Genomic DNA, 19,715 nt, shown 5'->3' on the forward strand with positions numbered 1-19,715 from the left:
ATGTTGATCACCTGAATTCATCGGTCATGTAACTAGAAGTTGTTCGAAGCATGTTACTAGCCCAGAGGCGTAGCGTAGCGACACTTCAAGGCGCCCGGGGACAAACTTTTCGATTTGCACCCCTCCCCTCAAACTTTCGATTTGCACCCCCCCCCCCCCTCAAACTTTCGATTTGCACCCCCTCAACCTTTCAATTTATTTTTTTCCAACCCATTTTGGCGCCCCCTAAAGTCGGCGCCCGGGGACAAATGTCCCCCCCCCCTCGCTACGCTACTGTACTAGCCAGCTGTCATCTATTGGGTTGACATTGCCCCATTGGGAAGGGGATTAGCTAGTACTGCATATGGACACTATTACTTATATGTTTTACTGAAGGTCCTCCATAGATAATGTCTTGCTATTTTAGTTGATTTACTAATCCCACACACCTCCGAAAAATCAGAAATGATTTCTCATCAGATTGCGTAATCAGTTGATAGAAAGACTCACGACCACAATAGAAGCCATTATTCTGATGATTTTTTTTTTAAAAATGTATTATGTTTCTCCTTACAAATACAAAATACACGTCTTCGTCCGCCCCCCCCCCCTTTTTTTCCACACACAAACAAACAATCGTCACAAAATGTCTGAATCGCCGCCGTACCCGTGGGTGAATGATTTCATTTTCATGACGAAACCCGGCCCAATCAGCCGGGAACTGTTTATTTACTCACGACTAACATGGGGTCAGCTATATAACCCATGCCTCACCCTGACTGGCTAATGACCTTAGCTTGAGCTAAGAGATAAAGGGTGAGAAAGAGAGAATAAGAGAGATATAGGGGATACTAAGATAGAGGGACATAGTGAAAAAAAGAGAAAGAAATAGCGAGAGAAAGGAAGAGAATTGACAGAGGGGAAGAGAGAGAAGGCTGAAAACACAGTAATGAACACAGATATAACTAACATATTGTATAACAAATCTTCCTGTATTTTTATTTTACTACACTAGACAGCAAGTGCTGACATGATGTCCATAGACTGACATCCACTGATGTGTTCTAACCAAACATCACTGTCCTGTTTACAGAATTGTCTGACCACCAATCTGTGCCAGCAAATCGTCATAACTAAAGATAGAATAATTTAATAAAATAAATTCAAAATTATAGAAATCACTTTAAAGTTTAAACTAACTACAAATGGTTAATTTCTTGTTACAATTTGTATAGAATAAAGTTCATTCCTTGTTACAAAAAGAAAGTACAATGTCAAAACATACTGTCCATATGGCAGGTGAAGTAGAGTTCGCAGTTTTATAGTCCACGACATGCGAAGGAATAGTGTTGTCAGCACTATGCCCATCCGCCTTTAATTTCTTTAACGTTGAGTACATGCGGACTCTAGCCCGGCACTTTCGGGTTAGCAGTCGAAAGCTCTACTCTTCGACCACGCTGCACCACACATGTGTTTCTTACAGACTTTTTTGTCCGGGGGAGGGGCACTAAAAATTTTCTGGGGGGGGGGGGGGGGTGGGGCGGATTAAAATTTCCGACGGGGGGACGGTTACTGTTAAAAGTATACATTTTCTATATACATTCCAATTCGTTTGGGGGGGGGGGGGGGGGGGAGAAAGGCGGTAGACTTTCTTCGGGAGGGAGGGGGGGCTCTGACCTCCCCTCCTGGAAGAGATGCCTGGAAGAAACTCGGGCTTACACACGTTGCAAATTTTAAATTACAAGAAGAAAAAACCACAATTACGCGTGTAGCTGACAGTACTGTTGACATCCTTGTTGAAAGAGAGGCTTCGACTCAGGTGTGACGTAATGATTGATGTCTTGGATACACTTCATCTGACAGGACTGGTAAGGTGTGATCAGCTGACCACAGCCTTAAGAAAACAATCAAGATAAATTCATTTATGTTCAACAAATTAGAGCTACTACTAGCTTGAAAAAAGTCAACACGACTTCATAATTTTATTCCTGAGATTTTAGTTCAAGTGTGTTGTTCAAACACGAAATATAGGTTCGTTTCCAAACGAAATATCTTATTTATATAAATTTTAAATAAAGCAGCTAATATAAAATCTGTGATAAAACATTGAGCTACAGGTACTATAATTTTATATAAGGATGTGTGTTTTTACCTGCCGAAATAAATAAGACGAAAAATAGAAAGGACAATCTTGGAGCGGCCATCTTGTCTGGTGTCTGGTACTTATCTCTGACGTCACAGATAACAAGACCAGCTGTAACACAACAATCTGTAGGACAGCTGTAACAAGCTACATGACAGCCTTCACGGACAGCTGTAACAATCTGTAGGACAGTCTTTACGGACAGCTGTAACAACCCGTAGGACAGCCTTTACGGACTGCTTTAACAATCTGTAGGACAGTCTTTTTAGACAGGTGTAACAATCTGTCAGACAGTCTTCTTGAACAGCTGTAACAATCTGTAGGACAGCCTTTACGGACTGCTTTAACAATCTGTAGGACAGTCTTTTTAGACAGGTGTAACAATCTGTCAGACAGTCTTCTTGAACAGCTGTAACAATCTGTAGGACAGTCTTCACTGACAGCTGTAACAATCTGTAGGACAGTCTTTACGGACAGCTGTAACAACCTGTAGGACAGCCTTTACGGACTGCTTTAACAATCTGTAGGACAGTCTTTTTAGACAGGTGTAACAATCTGTCAGACAGTCTTCTTGAACAGCTGTAACAATCTGTAGGACAGCCTTCACGGACAGCTGTAACAATCTGTAGGACAGTCTTTACGGACAGCTGTAACAACCTGTAGGACAGCCTTTACGGACTGCTTTAACAATCTGTAGGACAGTCTTTTTAGACAGGTGTAACAATCTGTCAGACAGTCTTCTTGAACAGCTGTAACAATCTGTAGGACAGTCTTCACGGACAGCTGTAACAATCTGTAGGACAGTCTTTACGGACTGCTTTAACAATCTGTAGGACAGTCTTTTTAGACAGGTGTAACAATCTGTAGGACAGTATACACGGACAGCTCTAAACCAACGGTACTACAGCCTTTAAATAAAAGTTCCTCTTTGTGTATGGGGTAAGAGCAGCTGAAAGCGACGCAACTTAATCGGGAATCACGTGGGCAAAGTTGTGGTACACACCCAGCAAATATGTGAATGTGATCTTTTACCATAGGATATGTGCATGTGATCTTTTACCATAGGATATGTGAATGTGATATTTTACCATATTATATGTGAATGTAATCTTTTACGTTAGGATATGTGATCTTTTACCATATTATATGTGAATGTGATCTTTTACCATAGGATATGTGAATGTGATCTTTTACCATAGGATATGTGAATGTGGTCTTTTACCATAGGATATGTGAATGTGATCTTTTACCATAGGATATGTGAATGTGGTCTTTTACCATAGGATATGTGAATGTAATCTTTTACGTTAGGATATGTGAATGTTGTCTTTTACCATATTATATGTGAATGTGGTCTTTTACCATAGGATATGTGAATGTGATCTTTTACCATATTATATGTGAATGTGATCTTTTACCATAGGATATGTGAATGTAATCTTTTACCATATTATATGTGAATGTGATTTTTTACCATAGGATATGTGAATGTTGTCTTTTACCATAGAATATGTGAATGTGATCTTTTACCATATTATATGTGAATGTGGTCTTTTACCAAATGACATGTGAATGTGGTCTTTTACCATAGGATATGTGAATGTGGTCTTTTACCATAGGATATGTGAATGTTGTCTTTCACCATAGAATATGTGAATGTGATCTTTTACCATATTATATGTGAATGTGGTCTTTTACCAAATGACATGTGAATGTGGTCTTTTACCATAGGATATGTGAATGTGGTCTTTTACCATAGGATATCTGAATGCGATCTTTTACCATAGGATATATGAATGTGGTCTTTTACCATAGGATATGTGAATATGATCTTTTACAGTAGGATATGTAATTGTGATCTTTTACCATAGGATATGTGAATGTGATCTTTTACCATGTGGTCTTTTACCATAGGATATGTCAATGTGGTTTTTACCAAATGATATGTGAATGTGGTCTTTTACCAAATGATATGTGAATGTGGTCTTTTACCATAGGATATGTGAATGTGGTCTTTTACCATAGGATATGTGAATGTGATCTTATCTCTCACACTTTCACTATAGAAAATGTGAATGTGGTCTTCTGTTTCATAATTTTACCATATAATGTGTGATTGTGATCCACTGTCACAATAAAACTTGTGATATCTACCTTGTGTCTTTTATTGTCATAATGAGATTTGGGATTTGAATTATGCGTCTAACACTGTCACAATGACATGTGTTATTGTACGATGAAATGGGATACAGAATTACTCTTCAAAAACAAAACCACAAATATATGCATGAATGCATACAAATTTATAAGTCTCTAGATTTACTTTAGAACTTCTTCCACAAAGCGAAAAACACAAAACACGTTCATGGTCATATTCCAAACAGGCTCATAAAAGATATCAATGTGAAAAAAAACAACCAAAAATTGTTTTAAAAAAATTATTTTAATTTTTTTTCGTAATAAAAATGAATACTAAAATATAAATGCCTTACATTTGTGTAATTATTAAAATTATTAATTGATAAATTGATCATCAACAGCGACAAGAACTTGAAAAAAAAATATATGTCGTGCAGTTTGTCCCAAACAAATACCAAAAATCATCAGCGTCCTTTTCTTCGATAACAGCAACGTTTTCAACGGTACCCTTTAAGACTGGCGTCTTCAGAATAGTTGCTCTATTGCGAACAACAGGGAAGTCACTGCTATGTGTGCTCTTCGATTTTCAGAGATTTCTATAGCCCATGTAGTGTCTTTTTCCAGGTTAATTTTATATTTGCTTGGTTCTGTTCGCTTGCTGTTGTCGGGTCATAATATAGCCTACTCCACAGGAAATGAACATTTTTTTAAAAACATATTCAGTTGTTATTTTTTTTTTTATAATCAGGCTTGGCTATATTTTTTTGTCTTGGTTTTCCCCTGTATAACCCGTCTTATCCATCATGGATAACAGCTCTCCCCCCCCCCATTCTTTCTGTATAATCAGTCCTGACCGTCACCCCACCCCAACTATCCTGATCGTCTGTCCCCCCCCCCCCCGAACTAGTATAATCAGTCCTCAACGTCCTTCTTGTTGACCCCCCCCCCCACCTCTGTAATCAGTCCTGACCGTTTTGGTGTGTGTGTGTCCCCCCCCCCCCCCACTAGTACAATCAGTCCTGACAGTACTTGTCCCCCCCACCCCCTTTGTATAATCAGTCCGACTGCCCATGTTGTTGTCCCCCCCCCCCACCTCTGTATAATAAGTCCTGTTGTCCCCCCTCCCCCACTAGTATAATCAGTCCTTCTTGGTCTCCCCACCCCCCTGCTCCTCCGCCGGCTCCTCCGTTTTTTTTCGGCTGATACGTGACCACGAAGACGGAGGTGGCGATGGAGCTGGACACCTTCTCTTTCTCCTGTGCCTTCACTTTTTTCTGGTGCCTCTGACCCTGGTCCACCGACGTCCCCACCATCTCCTCCCCGGGGCTCTTGACCTCCGCCTCGCGTGCCGTGCTCACCACCGTCTCCTTCGTCGACGCCGCCTCGGATATTCTCTCCTCTTCCTCCTTCGCCGCGCTGACGTTCTCTCCCGGGGCAAATATCACCACAGCCGAGGACCTGTCCGTGGACGTGCCGACGATGGAGTGGTACCCTTTGTGGTACAGGCGCAATCTAAACCTCCACCTCCACGGCGGGTTGGTCAGCATGATCCAATATACCTGTCTGAACTCCTTGCGCATCGTCGCGTAGATCATCCCGTTGTAGATGGAGCTGGAGTAAACCATCAGCAAGCTGACGTAGCGCAAGATCGCTGAATCTCTCTTGCTCAGTACGTTGTATAACTTCATCGGGGAGTCTAGAAAGAAGGGAGCCCACAGCACGATGTATAAAACATTGAGCGCGATCGTTACCTTGATGGAGTTTATCCGAGAACGGAACGACCGGATCTGATCCGACGTCCAAACGGAGCTCTCCTTGGCGAACGATTTCACCTGCCGCATGACGATGATGCCGATGTGAATGTTGAGGATGCTGGAGATGATCACGCACATCAAACCCAGCAAGAACACGAGCACCTTGGTGTAGACTTTGTGCAGAACGTGAAAAAAGACGCACCGGTCTTGCAACGGTACTCTGTAGTCGTAATAGTTCCAGCCCATCATGGGGATACTCGCTTGAAAAGCATTAAAAATACAAAACGCTACAACCATCTTTTTAGCCCGTTCGGCTGTGATCCAGTTCTTGTATCGGAGGGGGAATATTATCGATAGATAGCGATCGATTGTAATTATAAGCAAAGAGTAGAGCGAACCTAACAGAGATAAGGTCAGCGAGAAAAACCGCAGCATGCACATGTGTTTATTTCCATCCACGGCCTCCAAATTAAAATAACGGATGAGATAAATCGGCATCGCGAAGGCACCGACGAGAAAATCGTAGACAGACAGGCACAGGAGGAAGATGTTGTTGCTGTGGTTGAAGCCTGGGTAGAGCGCGATGCCCCAGAAGACCAGCGTGTTGATGACGATGATGAGCGGGATGTACAGTGCGATGAGAGCGTGGAACAGCAGGTCAAGGTGCCGGACGATGGGGTCGTTGAGGGTGGAGTTGTCGTCGGCCACGTCAATGGAACCAGGCGTCCCGAGCATCACGTCCATTCTTGTGGTCAGTGTAAGCTTGAGCTGTCTGTAGGTAATTGCCTGGTGAAGAACACCTTCGTAATGGACAACACCTTCAAAATGGATAACACCTTCCAAATGCAGAACACCTTAAAAATGGAGAACACCTTTCAAATGGATAACACCTTCCTAATGGAGAACACCTTAAAAATGGAGAACACCTTTCAAATGGATAACACCTTCGGAATGGACAACACCTTCCAAATGGATAACACCTTCCAAATGGATAACACCTTCCAAATGGATAACACCTGCCTAATGGATAACACCTTCCTAATGATGAACACCTTCCAAATGGATAACACCTTCCTAATGGAGAACACCTTCCTAATGGATAACACCTTCCTAATGGATAACACTTTCCTAATGGATAACACCTTCCAAATGGATAACACCTTCCAAATGGATAACACCTTCCAAATGGATAACACCTTCCAAATGGATAACACCTTCCTAATGGTGAACACCTTTCTAATGGTGAACACCTTTCTAATGGATAACACCTTCCTAATGGAGAACACCTTCCTAACGGAGAACACCTTTCTAATGGATAACACCTTCCGAATGGATAACACCTTCCTAATGGAGAACACCTTCCTAATGGATAATACCTTTCAAATGGTGACCACCTTCCGAACAGCCTCGGATATTACCTAATGTAAACACCTTTTAAATATTGCCTAATTAGAACACATTTTAAATATTGCCTATAGGAAACACCTTCCGGGTAGTTTTAGTTCCTGGGTTTATTCCAATATTCGGCAATGTTGGCTTTATCAGGCTGGTTTAATTATTTCACTCACTTCCAAGCTAAAGACGGATACCATTTTATTGACGGACACCATTTAATGACGGTCACCTTTTTAATGACGGACACCTTTCAATGACGGACACCTTTCAGCGACTGACACCTTTTAATGGCCGATTCGTTCAATGTATGTCTTCAAACAGCTTGAGTATTATCCAGGTTAAGAAATCCATCCACAATGTACACGACTGTGATGTGTTTATTGGGTAGTTTCGTCGGCCTATGGTATTCTAACCGACAGCAATTTCAAACTTCAATGTAATTAGAAAAACGACTTTCATGTGATACATTTATGTGATACACTGTGGTTGGTGTTATAGTATTTTTAACAATTGTATCCAAACTAGAGAGCCGCATCTATGTTGTAGGTTTTGTGATTATTTTCTTGTGGAGTAAGTTTATTCAAAAGTCATGTCTTAAAGAAGATTAGTTTCCTTTAAGTTGTTCAACGAATTCTGTCCACAAAAACATTCTTGATTACCAACTTCATTGGCATGTTTGGGATTTTTTTTTTCAATGACTTGGATGAGTGGGTATCTTTAGAGAAGAAAATGTATACAGCCAAATTTACACAATATATCGACATACAATTTATCATGGGTTTTTTAATGCATTGTTTTCTATTCAATTACTTAAGTACTTTTTCGCTCCCAAATAAGTAAGTTAAGACATTATATGAAAAATTGATAAAGCCCAATAACGGACACAATTTAATGACGGACATCATTTAATGACGGACACATTTTAATACCCTCACATCTGAATAATCTTGAAACCTAACTCTAAACCAAACTTGTGGCCTATAACCTTGCGGAAGGGGGGGGGGGGAGATATACGCTACTGGCTATCTTAATGGTAAATGATGGTGCTAAGGTTATGATGTGATGTTTACTGATGGTGCTAAATTTATGATGTGATGTTTACTGATGATGTTATGGTTGTGATGTGATGTTTACTGATGGTGCTAACGTTATGGTGTGATGTTAACTGATGGTGCTAAGGTTATGTTGCGATGTTTAGTGTAGTTAAAAGAACGAAATAAAAACTAAATGGAAACTATTGACCACTGTAATAAAGGCTATCACTAGCACAGTATATCCCTACTTAAAAGGATCGTTGCTTTATATTAAAAAGTATTTAATACAGAAGTAACGAAATGTTTTAAAATGTTTGAATATACCATAGACTAGGTAGATCTAGATCAAGCAAGATTTAAATAAGCCGATACACATAATGATAATCCCATAGTTTGCTGTTCTGAGTGTTAGCCACTATAGTCACAACAAAACAAACTCAAGACACGCTACACACAACACATTTAAGACAAGCTACACACAATCAAACCTTGAGAACACAGTCCTCCTCCCTCACTATTCAGCAAATTGTTCTTGACATACCGGAAGCCGAAGGAAAGGAACAACCAAACCTCTAAAAAACTATCACCGCCACAACCAAAACATTAGACTTCGATGTAGTTAAATATGGTGCGTAGTCAGACTGGGTTTAGGACCTATTCATAAGAGGTGTGTAAATGTGTAAATGTGTTTTCTTATACTCAGCTGTGTCGTGACTAGGATTTTCCCATACCGTGCACACCATCTATATTCGGTGATGATTTCACTGTAAAACTTTTGGACAAATAATACATGATTTTGAATTTCTAAATCTACTTCACTTAGTGAACGAAAAGTTTTATTTATTTTAATGTAGATTCTATGTAATGTGTCTGTTAAGGATAGATCTATCTGGAATTTTTAATATATTTTATGCAGTTTTTATTTTTTTATTTTTTTTGTTGGTGTTTAAATGCTTTTTTTTTAAATCTTATTTTCTTACGATTTAATGAGTTGAAGAAATTACCACCAAGACTACTATTGTATAATATATTAATTAAAACAATTAACTTGACATTTATATTCTTCAATCGGCATCAAATAGTCAACTAGCGGTTCGCCCAAGGCTAGTCATAAGGCTACATGACTTACCTCCTTACTGTACGTACCTAAGACAAAACCCATCCTTAAGAAATAACCGAGGACAAATGTAGAACGCAATATTTAGAAAACGTAACAGCATCAAGTAAGACAATTTTATCAATTAAAATAGTATTTTTTATTGTAAATTAAAGCTTTTTAAGCCTGGAGTAATAGAAAGTTATATATATATATATATATATATATATATATATATATATATATATATATATATATATATATATATATATATATATATATATATATATATATATATATATATATATATATATATATATATATATATATATATATATATATATATATATATATATATATATATATATATATGCTAATATTGTATATAAAGCGCCAGTTGATATTAGGTGAAGACAACACATTCCCTATACTAATGGTGGAGAAATTCTTCAGGTAAAAATAAACATTTGCTTTACTCTACTGTTTACTCAGTCAATGAATCACATTCTAATTACTGCGTGTTTAGAACTATCCAACATCTTCCTCTATCTCCATCACCCATCTCTGTCTCTGATAATCTATTTGTGAAAACCGCTTCACGTTAGGCTCTGTCACCCCCTGCCGGCTTCAATCGGATTAAAAGATTAAAGTCCCTACTATGGACGGGCGCAGGTAGATGTCGTCGACCTGAAAGCACTCCTCCGGATTCTTCAGCTCGCTCTCGTAGTGGATGGAGAACCGGACGTTGCGGATGATGAAGAGCCGGTGCAGTTGGTTGGGCCACCGCCACGGTGCCGTGTACACCATCATGGCGAAGACGGCCCGGTAGTCGTTCCTCATCGCCGCGTACATCGGCGCGTTCAGCATGGCGTTGGCGAAACACAGCATCATCGCCAAGGTGAAGGCGATCTCAAATGTGTTCTCGTCGAGGACGAGGCAAATTTTTAAGTAGGAGATGACGAAGTAAGGCATCCAGCATAGGAGAAAGAGAAGGAGAAGGATGTTGGAGACTTGCAAGGAGGAGATTTTCAACTTGAACATCCGGAGCTGGTCCGGGGTCCAGCTGTCGCATTCCGAGTCGCAGATCGCTTTCTGTTCTTTCGTGATGAAGAAGATGTGAACGTTGATGACCGTGGACGCGGCGAGGAGTATCACCCCCGGGAGTAGGACGACGTACTGGATGTACAGGGGAGGAAAAACTTTGTACACGTCGCATCTTTCGATGAGATTCTCGATGCTGTCGTCGTAGTTGTGCCAACCCATCATGGGGATGAACGCGCGGATCCAGGTTAAAAGCCACAACGCGGTGATGATGACTACCGACTTGGCCACCGTCATCCATTTAGCGTAGATACTGGGTCGGAGAACAGCGATGTACCGGTCTAAAGAAATGAGGAACAGGGAGTACAACGATCCTCCGGCCGCGACGTTGACGCTGCAGTGTTTCAACAAACACACGTACTTGTTTGAAGACACCGCCTTCACCGACTCGAAGAACATCAGGATATACAACGGCAGGCACAGGGTGCCAGAGAGCAGATGGAACACGGCGAGACTCAGGTGGAACAGGTGCTGGCTGTTGAAGAAGCTCGGGTAGAAGACGACGGCCCAAATGACTAGCATGTTGCTGAGGATGATGATGGGGATAAACGCGGAGGCCGCTGTCGTGAAGACCAGGTGCGCTACCTGTACACTCGGGTCGCTGTACACTAAACTCCTCCCTTTTGTAGCTGACCCCGTATCAAAGACATCGCTCGGCAGATATTCACCCTCCATGTTTTTGGGATCAGTACATCTGGAACTATCAGAATAAGTCACTGCAGTGATGACACTGCTTGGTTCTCTCCATTGAGATCGTCGGTAGGACTAAGCGATTCTTTTAAAGGTGTTTGAAATCGATAATAAAACAAAGGTAAGTGTAGATATGGGTTCTTCTTTCCGCAATCCAGTTGAGGAATAACTTATCTGCAGAGTAAATATTAATTATTATCACATTAAATTACAGTTAATGAGTACACATTATATATATGTGTGTAGTGTAAATGTGTAGCGTGAAGGAAAAAAAGAGAGGTTTTACAGTGTCTCAATTTGTAGTGGCGTAGACAACACGGCAGCAAATACATTGATCACATTGGAACAGCTTAAAGTGCATGAAGGTATGTTAATAAAACACAATTTGTCAACAAAACACCATTCTTCAACAAAATACCATTTGTCAACAAAACACCATTCTTAAACAAAACACCATTCTCAAACATAACACAATATCCTTAAACATACCACCATTCTTCGGCAAAGCAGCATTTGTCAACAAAAGACCATTCTCAATCATAACACAATTTTAAACATATCGCCATTCTTAAACAAAACACAATTTTTCAAACGAAACACCATTTTTCAAACAAAGCACCATTCTCAAACAAAGCACCATTCTCTAACAACGCACCATTCTCTAACAAAGCACCATTCTATAACAAAGCACCATTCTCTAACAAAGCACCATTATCAAACAAAGCACCATTCTCTAATAACAAAGCACCATTCTATAACAAAGCACCATTCTCTAACAAAGCACCATTATCAAACAAAGCACCATTCTTTAACAACAAAGCACCATTCTCTAACAAAGCACCATTCTCTAACAAAGCACCATTATCAAACAAAGTACCATTATCAAACAAAGCACAATTCTCAAATATAACATGGTTCTCAAACATAACACAATAACCATTATTCAACATAACACAGTTCTCAAGCATAACACCATCCTTAAACTTAACACCATAATATGATCATCTTAACAATATCTTTATCTTGCTGTATCTTTATTTTAAGGTTAGGGTTAGTATTGGGGCCTAAGCGACGGCTGATTCAAGATTAGTCTTAGGTTAGTGCTCCTAACTCAATAATAAACTTCAGACGTGTAGTCCATCTACGACCTTAACAGGGTTTCTTTCATACATTTTACTCAGAGGAGGGGGGGTAGACACCGGTTAAAGTAAATATTTTGCATTCCGATTATATTTTTTTCCTTTTCATCCTGGGGGTGAGCGGTGGACGTACTTGGGCGGGGGGGGGGGGGGGGTGAATTAGGAAAGACACCTGAAAGAAACTCTGGACCCAAACACGTTGTTTGAAGGTAACGTCATCATCTCACTTGTGTGTGGTTTCGGTTTAATCTATTATTAGTTTTAGACTATTCACTATTAGATCTAAGACTGTTATTTAGTACCAGTAGGTCTTAGGAGGATGGTCCACGTTCTCTTAACGTCTATAGTCTAGACATTCACTATAGTGACTATAGTCTAGACATTCATTATAGTGACTATAGTCTAGACATTCACTATAGTGACTATAGTCTAGACATTCACTATAGTGACTATAGTGTCTAACACTGTTAGTACCAGTAGGTCTTAGGAGGATGGTCCACGTTCTCTTAACGTCTATAGTCTAGACATTCACTATAGTGACTATAGTCTAGACATTCACTATAGTGATTATAGTGTTAGACTATTCACTATTAGATCTAGCAATATTAGTACCATTAGGTCTTATGAGGATTGTCCACGTTCTTTTAACGTCTATAGTCTAGACCAGGGGTTCCCAACCTTTTTTTACTCTAGAGCACATTCTAAAATATCGGTAGGGTGGCGGGCACCACCTATTTTAAATCGACAAACTCCTTCCAGAGGCGTAGCGACCCTTTTCGTCACCCGGGGACAAAACTTTCGATTTGCACCCCCCCCCCCCCTCAAACTTTCGATTTCCATCCCCTTCAACCTTTCAATAATGTATATGAAAAAAATTCTGTTGCTGTCGAATAGTGAGAGGCGGGCACATACGAATCGTTCGGCGGGCGCCATGGCGCCCGCGGGCACGGGGTTGGGAACCCCTGGTCTAGACTCTAGACATTCACTAACAAACATAGTAGAGTTAGAATACAGAATACAGTGATGTTAATAATATATTACTTACATATGAAAAACGTGAAAAAAACCTGACAAAGTTCACTTCACAATCCTACAGGGATTTACTTCAATAATGGTCGAGTGCTTACAAACAATCCATTGCACGATAGCAATAACCTGTAGCCTAAACTACTAACCAAAACAACCTCCGCCATTTTCTAGGATGTAGTGGTAACCGGAAGTTTTGATTTGTGTTTAGCTTTGGGTTGGAGGATTTTTTTTTTACGCGCGATTTAAGTCTGTCAATATGCTTTGAGATAAAATAATATAAACTTACTTCAAATCATATTTCATATAAATCATTAAGTAAAAATCGTTATGAAAACATATTTTTAAATACAAAATTAACATTTAGTATTGTTCCAATCATACAATAAAAATAATAATTAAAAAAAAAAATTCGACAAAAAATTTCGGCCATTTATATTTATAAAGTTAAATTCAGTTAAAATAAATATTCTTTTCAGGCTCAATTCAACGCAGCATTGATTAGCATTCATCACACGAAATCATCGTGCGGAAAACAAAACAGTTTTATCTCGACTGATTCTAAACAAAAATGTAACAATTACCTGTAGTAAATAAAACTTGTGGAAAAGTGTCGCTGTGGTCAGTCTACATGTTCTCAATATCATTTTGTGAAAATGGGAAACAGCCACTATCCCCAGCGAACGAATACAAATAATTTCGTTAGATTTGTACAGGTAGGCGCCTACTGTTATTTCAAGTTTGTGTCAGAAAACAATGCTGTTGACATTATACACACATTTTTCCCCAAAACAACATCACTGCAATATAATAAAATGTAAGTTATACCTCAGTTAAAAACACATTACTTACTTTGAATTAATCCTCTTCACTGTTTGTTGAGCATACTGCCTTGACCATACCCTTCCATTTTGTCCGGTCCACAGCTGTTGATTTTGCAGCCTCCCAAGACATCCCTGTTGTAACATGCACAAACTGCACATTAAATTTAACTGAGAAGGCAAGTGAATTCTGCACAGTCGTTACTATCTGTTCAATTTTTTTTTAAATCTTTCGTGACATCTTTCAAAAAATCAGATAATAAAAGTACTTTTTTAAAAATCTCTAATCCAAGAGGTAATGAAACCGGAAGTAATGAATTCAGACCACTTTTTAAAGCAACACACGGAATGTTGTTGTGAGTTTATCATTTAGCGTTAACCTTTCCTAAATCAAAACATAAGAAAAATTGATATAAAAATTAGACTAGAATTTTGTTTTATTATGAACCAGAACAAAATAGATCTAATAGATTCTAGCTCTCTAAACTCAAAATTTATAAAGTGCATTACACTTTAATAATCCTAAGCACTTCATAAATATTGAATGCGTATCAAATGTATTTTTGGCTGTTATAAATAATATAATAGTATAAACATGGTCGCTGACCCTAACCTAAGGCCTAATCCTTGCAGTTGTAAGGAACTAAATCTTTCATCGTAACGATCAGAGCATTTTTTAAATAGTCGGTAGGCAGTTTTAGAGGCAATTCACTTAAAAGTATCTTTACCAGAATCTGACATTAAACTTAGGTAAGACTACAAACCGAAACCACCTAACGATTTATAGGGCAGATGAAGTAGAGTTCACATGTTACATGACCTGTACTTTCAAGTGCGCAATTCAGGTACCCATCACAGCTGGGTGGACTCAGGGACGTCATACAGTCACAAGGCCGAACCCAGATCCGAACTCGACACCTTCGCGCTAGCAGTCAAGCACTTTACCACTCAACCCCATAATCACATCCGTAAACCTACCTTTAATCATAACCACCTCCCTGATCCGAAGTCAATTCTAGACCCTCCCACCTATCTCGACAGAAAATTTTTCATTTTTTACATCAATATTAATTCTTACAGGGAACAGAGACAAAACATGAGCAGTGTTGCTTCCAGACATTTTTTCTCCGGGGGGGGGGGGGGGGGGGGCACTTGAAATTTTCGTGGCGGGGAGGGGGGCGGACTAAAATTTCCAGGGGATACTGCGTTTATATATTTTTTTTTTTTTATATAAATTCCATTTCGTCTGGAGGGGTGGGGGCGGTAGACTTTCTTCGGGGGGGGGGGGGGGGGGGAGAGAGATGCCCGGGAGAAACTCTGAACATCAGTTAGGTTCAATGTTAAGGAAACAGCCTGTTCAAGTTCATAATTTTTAGGCTACGAGTCAGGTGTTTAAAAGAGTCCTTCAGTTTCTGTGGCGCCGTGAAGACCCGAACCTCTCATCTATGAGGTATTGTCTGGGCCAACAATCTTGCGCTCTACCGGCTAGACCACGGTATTGTAAAACACTTATCTTCAAGCTAATCATGAACTTAACCGCGATAACGACAGACAAACATAACCTGTTCTGCGTAGATTTGTATAAGAACTTTTACCAATTGATGCTGGTTGTTTTGTTGTCTTTTTAATGGAGTAATGAATAACATTAAGCTTTTTTAATCTAATGTTTTCCAACATTGAATGTTTGCCAGGTCCTATGTTCACAGAAGTTCACCTCAGACGGTACCAGCGGATATGACACCTTGTGTTGGCACATGATTCCCCCTCAGCCACCACAACGAGGCGGCGCATGCGCCTGGGTGGTGTTTACTATGGCGACGCTCGTAGTAATGCAATCGCTCTGTATTACATAACGACGCTGCGTACGAATCGTGCAACTGCTTATAACATATGACGATATAACATTCTAGTTTAAACAATCCACGGCGCAATACATCACAGAAACGAGCTTCATTTGATCTCTCTGTTACAATTCGATTCCGTGGATCGATTGTCCTCGTAGATACCGTTTACTCCACATATAAAAAACGATGGAATTCGACGAAGCACTTTTCTATCCGCTCGAGTACATACAAGGAGCGAGGGGAAATAAAACCGAGCCCCACGACTCTCTGATCCACGGCATCCAGGTCACCGCAGTCGTCTGCTTCTCCTTCTTCATCCCCCTCACCATCTTCTCCAACGTCTTGGTCTTCTGGGGGATCGTCCTGTACCCTGGTTTCAAGAACAGCCACAACATTTTCTTGCTGAACCTGTCCGTTTTTGATTTCATAGCCGGAGTGCTGGCCATCCCGCTGATTCTCATGTCCAAGATAACAGTCACCCATCTCTACATAAGTGACAGTAAGGTTTTGTGTTTATTTAAAAACGGTGTCGTTGACCTGGCGCTTGGGGGGTCGTTGTACTCTCTGATACTCATCTCCGTGGACCGTTATGTGGCTATCACTCGTCCTTTGAAGTACTCAAACTGGATATCGACGGAAAGAGCGTACAAAATTGTGATGGGTTTGTGGATTTACAATACCTCCAGGGTTCTAATCATGTCGATTTTTCTCAACACGTACGATTATTCCATCAACGTGGCCCAGCGTTGTCAGCTTATAAAGATCTTCAAAATCGACGTGATAAACTACGTACTCACCTACCCAGGCCAGGCGTGTCTAATCGTTTCAGCCGCCATCAACATACACATTGCGTACATTGTGTACAAGCAAGTCAAATCTTTTGACGTCGAGAGGTCGGTCTGGACGAAGGAACAAGTCCGCAGCTTTAAGAATCGAATCGGCGCGGGGAAGTTGACGCTAGTGCTGACTGCGCTGTTCATCATTCTGTGGGTGCCCTTCTACACCGTCACCCCGCTCAGGGCCAACAACATGCTGAATAAAAGACAGGACAAGTTCCTGCGGAGTCTCTCGGGGATCATGACAGTGGCCAACTCGATGGTCAACGCGGCTATTTACGCGGCGGTCAGGAAAGAGTACCGTGACGTGTATAGGCTGATGCTGACTACCGTACCGTGGCTCTGGAAACGGGAGTTACGGAAGCTGCACGGTGTCCAGAACTCGGTCTATGCGGACTCGTCTCAGAAGGACGAGCGGAGCTGCAGCAAAGTCATCCTGAAAGAGGAGTCGAAGGAGGTGGTGGCGGTCAAGTCGGACACAGAGGACGGTGAATTTTCGGGATCCCCTGTGGATAAAACTTAAGAATCTGCTGGGTTTCTTGCATGGTTGATGCATTAAATACTGTATTTAAGAAGAGGCTGGGTTTCTTGCATGATTGATGCATTAAATACTGTATTTAAGAAGAGGCTGGGTTTCTTGCATGAGTGATGCATTAAATACTGTATTTAAGAAGAGGCTGGGTTTCTTGCACAGTTGATGCATTAAATACTGTAATTAAGAAGATGCTGGGTTTCTTGCATGGTTGATGCATTAAATACTGTATTTAAGAAGAGGCTGGGTTTCTTGCATGGTTGATGCATTAAATACTGTATTTAAGAAGAGGCTGGGTTTCTTGCATGAGTGATGCATTAAATACTGTATTTAAGAAGAGGCTGGGTTTCTTGCACAGTTGATGCATTAAATACTGTAATTCTCATTACTATTTTGCAATCCCGTGTGACTTAGCGTAAAACAGATACGGCATTTCATTAAGGTTACACAGAAGATTATGCATCGAGTACCGGCAAATAATGTGCAAGGCGGACATGAGGTCACATAAAAATTAATAACAGAAAACATTTTGTGACTAAATTCTGTAGAACAATATAGCTGATGACAGTCTTTAACGTGTACTTATACAGAGTGCTTAAGAGAAACAGCAATCTATATTGAAATGCTATGCTCATGTCGGTGGAATCGGCTTTGGTACATTGAAACGTTTGTCAGAAATTTGATTTTTTCAAAAAAAAAATGTTATGTCCATACTTCCGGCTATATTGGTTACGGAAATGATTTCAAACATTTTATAATTCACTATTTCAATATTTTGTTCACCGTATAAAATACTCAATTCTTCTTTATACACTTATGTTTTAGCTCTCAGCGTAGACTGTTGATTCTAATCATTGTGTGAATGTCGTGATTTGTAAAATTATGGTTAGTCTGTGTTTACGCCAGCCGGTATGTTCCATTACTCAACTCAAGACGCTTATCTGATGTCTGTATATAGTAATGTTAACTTTCGTTTTGATATGAGCAATGATAGAATGTGAAACAAGAAGTTCTAGAAACTTATATAATGTGATTCAATAATTTTTAACTTTAGATTTGATGCGGAAAATAATAGAACCTTAAACAGGAAGTTCAAGAAACTTGTATGACCTACTTAAATATTGTTATTCCGAGTACTAGGAGTTGAGAAACTTGTATGACCTACTTAAATATTGTTATTCCGAGTACTAGGAGTTGAGAAACTTGTATGAGCTACTTGTATAATGTGATTAAATAATGTTTAGCTTTGATACGGAAAACCTTAAACAGGGAGTTCTAGAAACTTGTATGACCTACTTAAATATTGTTATTCCGAGTACTAGGAGTTGAGAAACTTGTATGACCTACTTAAATATTGTTATTCCGAGTACTAGGAGTTGAGAAACTTGTATGAGCTACTTGTATAATGTGATTAAATAATGTTTAGTTTTGATACGGAAAACCTTAAACAGGGAGTTCTAGAAACTTGTATGACCTACTTAAATATTGTTATTCCGAGTACTAGGAGTTGAGAAACTTGTATGACCTACTTAAATATTGTTATTCCAAGTACTAGGAGTTGAGAAACTTGTATGAGCTACTTGTATAATGTGATTAAATAATGTTTAGTTTTGATACGGAAAACCTTAAACAGGGAGTTCTAGAAACTTGTATGACCTACTTAAATATTGTTATTCCGAGTACTAGGAGTTGAGAAACTTGTATGACCTACTTAAATATTGTTATTCCGAGTACTAGGAGTTGAGAAACTTGTATGACCTACTTGTATAATGTAATTAAATAATGTTGAGTTTTGATACGGAAAACCTTAAACTAGAAGTTCAAGAAACTTGTATGCCCGACTGATATAGTGATGTTGCTTTAATCTGGAGTTTGCATGAAGAAACGTGTACGACCTACGTCTATAATGTAGTTGCTTAAAGTTTGTTTAATCTGCAATTTGAAATAACATTATGATAAAAAATCATGTCGGGTACTAACTTCAGCTGAGTAAGGGCTCAACGATTCTCTACTTTTTTGGAATTGACTGTCGGTGAATTAAGTAATGACTAACCTAAACTTTGTGGGTTACTGTCGTATCTGTAATTACTCTGATATGAATATGTGGAGATAGCAAAGCAATAAGAAAAAAAAACATTGTGTATGGAAACCGAATGAAGATATTATAAGAGAAATAAATAAGAATT

General features: G+C 39.6%; 3 protein-coding genes and 1 long non-coding RNA gene across 4 annotated transcripts; 1 reads left to right on the forward strand and 3 right to left on the reverse strand.

The window, feature by feature from the left end:
• Positions 1-954: 954 nt before the first annotated feature.
• LOC131954231 (uncharacterized) lies at positions 955-2,248 on the reverse strand. Its single transcript, XR_009388746.1, has 3 exons — positions 2,132-2,248; positions 1,744-1,873; positions 955-1,112 (listed from the first exon to the last, which is right to left on the reverse strand). It is a non-coding gene; the product is annotated as an uncharacterized LOC131954231 (long non-coding RNA).
• Positions 2,249-5,316: 3,068 nt separating this feature from the next.
• On the reverse strand, positions 5,317-6,790 carry LOC131954222 (adenosine receptor A2b). Its single transcript, XM_059317785.1, has one exon. It carries the CDS (start codon positions 6,757-6,759, stop codon positions 5,317-5,319), a length of 1,443 nt encoding a protein of 480 aa, XP_059173768.1. The 5' UTR covers positions 6,760-6,790.
• A 3,373-nt stretch (positions 6,791-10,163) lies between these two features.
• LOC131954220 (adenosine receptor A1-like) lies at positions 10,164-13,664 on the reverse strand. The gene is made up of 2 exons (XM_059317782.1): positions 13,516-13,664; positions 10,164-11,505 (listed from the first exon to the last, which is right to left on the reverse strand). The coding sequence occupies exon 2, from the start codon at positions 11,314-11,316 to the stop codon at positions 10,177-10,179; it is 1,140 nt and encodes a 379-aa protein (XP_059173765.1). The 5' UTR covers positions 11,317-11,505; positions 13,516-13,664; the 3' UTR covers positions 10,164-10,176.
• A 2,350-nt stretch (positions 13,665-16,014) lies between these two features.
• LOC131954229 (adenosine receptor A2b-like) lies at positions 16,015-17,680 on the forward strand. The gene has a single exon (XM_059317790.1). It carries the CDS (start codon positions 16,348-16,350, stop codon positions 17,518-17,520), a length of 1,173 nt encoding a protein of 390 aa, XP_059173773.1. The 5' UTR covers positions 16,015-16,347; the 3' UTR covers positions 17,521-17,680.
• Positions 17,681-19,715: the final 2,035 nt, after the last annotated feature.

Source organism: Physella acuta, unplaced genomic scaffold (genome assembly GCF_028476545.2).
Source record: "Physella acuta isolate Inbredline_101_S28 unplaced genomic scaffold, ASM2847654v3 ptg000981l, whole genome shotgun sequence".
NCBI lineage: Eukaryota > Metazoa > Mollusca > Gastropoda > Physidae > Physella > Physella acuta.

What these genes read in the sequence shown, in the direction of transcription:
- LOC131954229 (XM_059317790.1), top strand. Translation starts at nt 16,348, where the DNA reads ATGGAATTCGACGAAGCACTTTTCTATCCGCTCGAGTACATACAAGGA.
- LOC131954220 (XM_059317782.1), bottom strand. Translation starts at nt 11,316, where the DNA reads ATGGAGGGTGAATATCTGCCGAGCGATGTCTTTGATACGGGGTCAGCT.
- LOC131954222 (XM_059317785.1), bottom strand. Translation starts at nt 6,759, where the DNA reads ATGGACGTGATGCTCGGGACGCCTGGTTCCATTGACGTGGCCGACGAC.